Source organism: Drosophila mauritiana, chromosome 2R (assembly GCF_004382145.1).
Source record: "Drosophila mauritiana strain mau12 chromosome 2R, ASM438214v1, whole genome shotgun sequence".
Lineage (NCBI taxonomy): Eukaryota > Metazoa > Arthropoda > Insecta > Diptera > Drosophilidae > Drosophila > Drosophila mauritiana.
In genome coordinates, this window is record NC_046668.1 from 13,458,200 (window position 1) to 13,466,578 (window position 8,379).

At 39.7% G+C, this 8,379-nt stretch overlaps 1 protein-coding gene across 2 annotated transcripts; it reads right to left on the reverse strand.

Annotated features, from left to right (window-relative positions):
• Positions 1–2,354: 2,354 nt before the first annotated feature.
• LOC117138212 lies at positions 2,355–3,082 on the reverse strand. 2 transcript variants are annotated; one of them, XM_033300149.1, is made up of 4 exons: positions 3,032–3,082; positions 2,800–2,973; positions 2,591–2,761; positions 2,355–2,528 (listed from the first exon to the last, which is right to left on the reverse strand). In XM_033300149.1, exons 1-4 carry the CDS (start codon positions 3,080–3,082, stop codon positions 2,355–2,357), a joined length of 570 nt encoding a protein of 189 aa, XP_033156040.1. The 2 variants fall into 2 exon arrangements, with proteins under 2 accessions (XP_033156040.1, XP_033156039.1); XM_033300148.1 differs by having other exon boundaries at positions 2,355–2,534.
• Between the last annotated feature and the right edge of the window lie 5,297 nt (positions 3,083–8,379).

Sequence of the window (8,379 nt, forward strand, 5' to 3'; positions counted from 1 at the left end):
CGTTTTCATCTGCATTAAGTAACCCTGTGCTGCCAGATGCACATACCCTGCAATCAAAGAGTCGACGACTTTTGCGGAAAGCCCACAAATGCAGAATCACATTTCACACAGAGAAACGCTTCATTGGCGGCTCAAGATACGGATTGAATATTCTGAAATGAATTAAGAAGCAGTTATTAGTGCGGCCTGTGTGAACCCAGAGTATTTGGACAAACTTTTGCCACAAAACCCCTTAAATTCTTCCCCCACACTCGTCTAATAAGTTAAGTTGTTCGACTGAAGTTTGAAACATTTTGTTAGCAATTACCAGAAGGTGGTGTACATTTTCTCGCCGTGTAGCGGTAGCTGGCTACCTCTGAACTGAAACGGGAACTTCCCTCTAACTGGGACTCACGGTTCAACTTGCTTGTTGCGTGTGCCGAAGGCTTCCGTTCCTGAAACCAATGCATGCCGCTAATTGCCGAGTACTTGAGAAACTTACTACCGCTAAAAGTCAAGCAAGCATTTATTAAACTCATTAAAAAAAATGAGGGAACAAAAGGGAAAAACTGGGAAAATGTTGCAGAAAATCCATTGCGTGCGGGTTCCATGATGCTCATGATGTGTTCACGATGCTCATGTGTCTGAACCCAAAACAAAGAACGCACTGATAACCCAGCCACGCCCATTTTCCCGCTGGCTTCTGCTTTTGATATGCAAATTTCCGTGTGTAACGAAAAATCGAGCCAAGGGGGTGACACTTTAACACCCACCCGTTTTACGACCTGACACAAACAGTTATAATTAATTGCCTGTTCGAAATTGACAACCCACTCGCCGATCCGCTCCACTGCGGCCCACGCTTTCAGCTTTAATCAATAAAAAAAAAGAGTTGAGCCATCCGAAAGTTACACTTGTAGAAACTGAGATATGGATACTTTGTGACGGACGGAACAGGTTCGCCCGACCAGCCGAAGATCAAAGCCCCATCATCAGCGGTAGTATCTGCTCAGCCCGCTGCTGAACATCCGCTGTCTGCCCACACTGAGGAGACTCCAACGCCGCCATCCTACAGTGGTTCCGGTGGATGGCAGTTAAGTCTTTCCAATCCCCCACTATATTTCCCCTGCAATCATAAATATAAATTCTTGGATTATGGCCCTTGTAAAAGGGTGGGATGTGACGTTAGCTCGTCACCTGCCTCAAAAAATTATTTAACTATTTTTATAAGCAACAAAGAATTCTTGCAGCTATTTTCTTTATTTCTTTAATTTTCCAAATAAAACATAGCATTTTTACATTGTTAAAAGCTAAGTTTTTTAAAGCCGCCCGTCTGCATGAAGCTGCTGTTGTCCCAATTCGATCCACTGTGCAATATCTTGTGAACTTGATTTGGGGAGCGAATGTGTGTGAAATCTGGTTTGTGTACATGGCTCAAACTGGATTTGGCGCTTGGGATTTTTATGAATGAATGAGAGTGGCAACAGCAGCAGCTATAGTTTGCTTCCCCATGGCCATTTGCGTTTACTACGTAGAAGTTGCGGCTGCTGTTGTTGTGGCTTTCGCAATATGCTTTGCCACAGATACAAGATACAACACACCAGATACGAGGGCAGCCTGGAAACAACGGCAAAGCGGGCGGATACGGTGCGGGGATCGTACATAGATACTGGTGTTGGATACTGGTACTCGTATCCAAAGTCGCTGCCTGGGCAAATAATGAACATGGAACGACGCGTCGCAGGTGTATCGCCAGCCAGCCCGTTTCCCGTGGCCAATGTTTGAACCATAGCCCCATGGCTCTCGAGTTACTTTCCAGAGCCACAGTTGGCCACAGTTCATTAATAAAATTCACTGAAGCGAAGCAACTCTGCTTACCCGCCCATTTATTTTGCCGTGTGTAGGTATCCCATGGATTCATTTGGGTTTCATCGCTACTTCATGTATTTGCGAGACAACATTCTAGTTCGGGTTTTCTTCGAAAACGTAACTAATTGAATAATAATCCGTGCATTTCCATATGAATAGCCGATTAAGACAAGTTGTTCATTTAGCATATATGGCTTTTGAGTATCGAAGATTCGGGGGATACGCCTTGCTAGTCTCTGTGGTCTATGGCTTTCTCGATTGGGATTAGGTTTTTGTGTGAGCTTAAGTGGATATCAGCTCATATGCTCATTAGTTCCTATGTACAATTTAAGCAAAGCTAATTAACTTAAATGTACTTCCTGTGCGAGAAACTTGGCACAAGTCAAGTTTCTTGCTCAAAACAATTTGAAAAATATGTTTACTTCATGACAAAATTTGTACTTCGAAGAACATTATATTTAAATAGATAGGAGTTGGAAAATAGTAAATAGCTGCCTAAACTAAGCTTAAGGGCGCTTTTTACTTTTTATTTGGTCCATCGCTTGAACGAAGAACTTTACGATGCCCACAAATTCCCTATTGGTAGAATTGGAATCACTGAACATTACGCTGATTTGGTATTGTCCGTGGGGAAATTGTGGGACGTAACTGGTGTTCAGATACCCGTTCTTTGCACTTAACTGACCCTGCAGTTGGTGAAAAAATAAACATAAAAGTAATAATCTTAAAATTCCATTAATACCGATATATGGCAGCTTTTAGCATTTGTGAAACGGTGGAAAAGTTCCCAAACCATGACGCCATAGGGCAGAAAATTCTTCATTTCGACCACCTCGCATAACTTAAAAGACGCGTCAATCAAGAATGGCTTGTACTGGTTACTGTAGTCCTTCATAAACACTTGCACTCGAACCTGAAAAGTTTAAGGTTTTATATCGGGTTTTGTGATACGTTTCGGAATAGTCTTCCTGTCGGGTTTATTATTGGGGAAATTAGATAACAATCCATGTTAACCAACGCCGTATTCCAATTGATCGGCTTCACATTGCAGGAAACATTTTTTACACGCGCCTGATTGACTTGGCACTCGACCTTGTTAAATTTGTATACCAACTGGGAGTCCGTCTGGTGGGATATTAATGGATATGCGGTTTTATTCTAAATTCTGGGCTTGAAATCTCACCATGTGCCCAATGAAGCAGATACTCAGAAGCACCAGCCACGTGTATGGCATTTTGATAACTGACTGCTCATCGTATTTTAATGAATTTGGTTTTGTAAACATTCATTATCGTTATATAATATGATTTTAATGAAAGACCAGAGGTTAATGGTAGCAAGTGAAACAAACACTTTAAAAACCAATTACTTTTTCATAGTAAACCAATAATATTCGAAATGAAAATGTATACATTTATCAGTAACACACGTGCTGATAAAGTAATATCATATTTTTAAACTCAGCCAGTTTCTTACTCGCTTGTCCCATTTACATGAAAAATATCAAATAATGTAAAAAAATATATTTTTCCCCATATCTCGTAGAGTGAGAGGGTATACAAGATTCGTTGAAAAATAAATAAGCACTTTAACTATTTCTTAGATGTTATTTGTTTATATATTTTATTGTAAATTTCTGTTGCCATGCCAACAAAGGTTGAAATTTCTCGCTAGCACTAGTTGAGTAATGGATATCTGATAGTCGATGATATCGACTATAGCGTGCTGCCTTGTTTTTTGTTGAACTACAGTAATATTGATTGATTATTGGTTGAACCCTCAGAGATATTTTTTCTAGAGCATGTTGTAATTGTATGTCCAAGTTTTGGTCACACAATTTGTCATCGGAAAAATGTGGATATGCAGAATTTCCGATTATTTCGACTTTCCTATGGTTCTCAACACTGTAGTTATCAAAAATCGTCCTCCACATCATCTCGGCAACAAATTGTTTTTTGAAACCCACATAAGCTTGTGTATGTTTCATCTCGGCTAATTTAATCAGCGCCATTCAAAATCAATGAATAAATGATAAAAACCAATATTACCCACATTCCACGGGCTTAACTAAAGTGCTATCCACGCTGCTCCTTTTCGGTCCGCATAATCCCCATTAAATGCCATTCAATAGCCAATGTCCGGGTAATACTTTAATCCGTTAAAGCAGCTGCAGTTGTGAAGTTTTCGGTTGGCATTCGACGTTGGCCGTTTGCTCTCTCTTTTTATTTTTTTTCCCCCAGTACGACCATTTCCCCACTGACAGCTGGCAATTGTTCAATTATTGCACAGTGGCCCGGCTCTGTGGATCAGTGGCATATCCTGGCAGACAGGACCTCCATCGGCATCGGTATCAGCGCCGGGAGCGGAAAAAGAAGCCAACGAACTATAGTTTAATCATAAAAAATGCATGCGCCCATAGAATAAATCCCAATGCGTCAATTGCCCTGCCCTCCGCTCCCTTGATGCTGTTAATTGCATATCAATGCAGCATCAGCATTGCGAACTGAATCGGAATTGGCTTGGAGAAGCAACAGGAGATGGAGCAGGAGCAGGAACAGGATCCAGATACTGATGATACCGACTGCAGTTCATCAGGGTGTCATTGACATCGCCGGCGGTGGTTATATTATATGGGTAACGCCAGCTGCTCGCCGTCTGATAGTTGTAGCCACGAACGCCAATTAAACTGATAGACTTTTAACGCATTTTGCGATTTTAATTATTAACTTGGTCTATCGATAAGTCAGCCATCCAACATGACTTCATTTCGCATTTCTCCGCCCCCTCCGCCACCCGCCTGCATGATGAATGCCTTTTTAATGACATCACATGTGTCCATCTGTGTGCGGGGGCGATTGTAATTGTGTTGCCACGTTCTTTGTGGTGTGTGTGAGCTTATTGAAACAGTGTTGCCCATGCTGGCGATTGAATCCAAAATCATGCATAGATACCACTCCAAATATCTGCAAGATTCCTCATAATATTCTCAACATAATTCAAATATTTATGTTCATTACTAATTTAATATTATGGAATTAATAATTCAACAGCTTCGCCATAAAATATTCAGCCATTTCGACTAGTTCAAGATTAAACACATAAATAATCTCAATACTGCGTTACTTAAGGTTAATTGACACAGAAACACACAAACTTTTTTTCAAAATGTACAGTAAAAATGAAACCATTTGCAAGTGGCCGCATATTCAAATAAAAACCGGAGAATATTGCTTTAAATAATCAAATCGCTTCAATGGGAACTATAAATATTTTATGTTACGGATTAATAGCAGAAATACCTGTCTTAAACGCATTTTTATGTGCCTCAAAGCAAGCGATCGTTAATATTTTTGGTTACAGATGGAAAAGCCATCAACTAATAACATTTACTACCCAGTTTTCAGCACATATGCTGATTGCAAATTGCTGATTTCTGCAAGCTAATATTAGACCAATAGACCTACTTTTAAAAAACACCTCAAATCGTATCTATTACTATCCAGTCAGATTAAGAGAAAAGTATCGTAAAAAGAAGAAAATTTTGCCACATCTGAGCAACAGTTTCCTCGTAAACTCGATTTGCTACCAACTATGTGGCAGCATGTGGTTTATCCATGGCTTATGGATCGGTTTTGCCACCCACAACCACTTCCACTTCCACTGGCTGTGTGGCAACATCACTTCTGTGTCATGTGCCCCCGTATACTGTATTCTGTATTCTGGCTTGTCATTGCACATTTTCCTTATTTTAATGTTTTGCAATTTGGCAAATTTATTATGCCAGGATTTGAGTCACAGGCGCCCAACGTGTCATTTATTGCATTTATCATGGATGCACATCGACCCCGAAAACGTCACTGCGTCACTGCATCAGTACATCACTACAACCCGGCCACACACAGCACCGCACACTTCAGCTGAACTGCCAAAGCCTGACACTGATTGCAATTTTAATTTACAATAAAACTCATTAGCAGTGATTGCTGTTTACTGTTAGTCGGAGACAGCCGTTAGGGCCCAACTAAATGTGCCACAAGTGCAGCGACCACCCAACCACCCATCCACCCAACTGGCCAATAGCCCCTCATCCCCGTTTGCCCCAACTATCCCATCCTAAGTGCATAAACGTGTCGGTGTATTACGAGTTCATTTGCTCCGCACTTGCCGGCCTAGGGTCCTAATTCACGTGCCCCTCATCCTCCATTATAGACTCATTCCAGAACCCCCGTCCTCCCTGCAGATTTAGTGTCCCACCTGTGTTGACTTTGTGAGGCATTATCATTACCAGTGACCAGCAGCCTTAAGCCGTAATGTCTTGGTCCCACGGAACCCCCGCTGCCCAGGGAATCAGTCACCTTTCCTTCGATGGGCATTCTAATTACTGTTGGCCCAGCAAATCCCGAAATGTTTGACTGTGTAAATATGATTGTGATCCCGATGGTAACAGTAGTTAATGCGTGTTCTATTCCACATATGGAGGAAATTGTTATTATCCTGATTTACCAAATATGCGTTTTCACTATGGTTTATAAATTATATTTCTCAGATTCTTCAACAACTTTTAATTGGATATTTAGAAGCCTTTGGCCTCGTGACTCCCTTTATTTATTGTGCCTGACCAGCTAAAAAGTGTGTGTGTTCCGATTTTGGGTTATTTTTGTCCTGATTTCCCATTAGCTCGAATTTCGTGCGAAACATCAACTGTTAGCCAGAATGTTTTCGACACTGGTATTGACCAGATTTAATATAATACATACTAGATGGGCACATGTAGAGGGCAAAATGTAATGCAGCTCATTACAATTAATCATGCGACCTGTAAGCCGGCTAAGCCGCATTGCACTAAAATCGAATAAACCATACAGTTCGATATATACATATATGTTCATGTATAGTGTATATCGTGTGCTGTCATTCACACGCCTAAGCCGACAGTGTTAAACATTCGCGTCCCTTGGGTTTGAATCCGTTTTAATTAAGCAAACGCCATGGCATATTTTAGTTAATTTCATTATGCAACCTATTCGGTGAAGGCAAGCCTTTGTGCTGCTCGACCACACCATTTTGCTATTATTATTACTGATATTGGCTTTAATTAGGTATTACCGCCAGCATTCGCATATTAGCAATGGCTTTGTGCGCACGCATTATTGACCGTGTGCGTGAATTATGTGTTAATTTATATTAATGATGTTTCCCCTCAGCCAACGAATGGTGGCAAATGCAATTGAATTCCTTCTCCAGCTGCTGCTAATATTTTAAAGAACTTTAAGAGTTGCACCTAGCATGCACTTAATTACGGATATCTTGATAATACGTTTACACAAAATCGCAAACATCGATAAAGGCATAAGAGGTAACAATTTAAGTCGCTGGATAAATGGGTAATAAACAAACCCCCCACCTATGAATATTTTATGAAAAGCTTTTGCAGTTTAAGAATGGTTATATTTTATCTAGCACAACCTAGACATACTCTTTAAATAGTTTAAAAACAGATATTAACATTTCGTTCATTGACTTTGCTATTAGGTTTTTATGCTTATTAAAATAATTAATTTCCTTTCTCTTACACTTTAACTTTACACTTTTTTAAAGAGGAGAACCATGTTCGTTGCTGGTACTTAAATGAAAGTAATGTGTAATAAAATGTAAATGCTGCCAGAAGTAAGTGGAACCACGCCTGTGAGTGTAAAACTTCATCCAGACATTTTCATCGGGTATTTTTGCATACGCTGACCAGTTGATGACCAGGTCCAGACAAGGACCACAGACTACAGCCAGGAGCCGTCCGCCGTGGGGCAGGTGATGTTGATGCCGCGGCGCTTGCGTTAATAATTATGGAAAATCAACGCTTCGGCATCATTTGGCAACTCATTAAAATTCATAAATTATACTTCAGCGTTTTATTAAAAAATCAGCCAGCGATTGCAGACACCATGATGTTGGACCTCCTCTGCTTTCATTTTTTAGTGGCGAAGGTAGTGAGACAAAAACGATTTAATTGATACGAATACTGTCATTTAAGCAATGGCTTTTTTTAGAGAAGCCCGCACTGAAATGGCAGGCAGTTGGAAAAAATCGCATTAATCCAAATACATTAAATCAATATGAAATAATTTAATTAAAACTTAAATATACGCATGAAATGGTGTGAGCAGACAAAAAGAAAAATGATAACAATGATGATAATAATTCGCATTAAAATTGAGTTCGCTTTAAACAGCTTGGAAATAATTTACGATGGGTTTAATTAATATTGGTTTTAATTTAATTTACAAATTTAACAACATCAATTAGGCTAATTCAACAGGAGCCTCTCCAATGTTAATTATGATTGTGATTAATTAATTAATGCTGATACATTAAATATATCCGGCTGGCTGTCATAGATGAAATGCATGTCAGATTGTTATACTGGTTTGTTACTTATTCCAGTAATTTGTTGAATCCGATTTTATTAAATTATTATTTTCGGGGTTTTAAATGCGCAATGCGCAAATTTCATTCAAATAATATCATTCAAATCAA

What these genes read in the sequence shown, in the direction of transcription:
- LOC117138212 (XM_033300148.1), bottom strand. Translation starts at nt 3,082, where the DNA reads ATGCCATACACGTGGCTGGTGCTTCTGAGTATCTGCTTCATTGGGCAC. An exon ending in TCTGCTTCATTGGGCACATG is followed by an intron (nt 2,974 to 3,031) that starts GTGAGATTTCAA and finishes ATATCCCACCAG; the next exon opens with ACGGACTCCCAGTTGGTATA. An exon ending in CAGGAAGACTATTCCGAAAC is followed by an intron (nt 2,762 to 2,799) that starts GTATCACAAAAC and finishes TAAACTTTTCAG; the next exon opens with GTTCGAGTGCAAGTGTTTAT.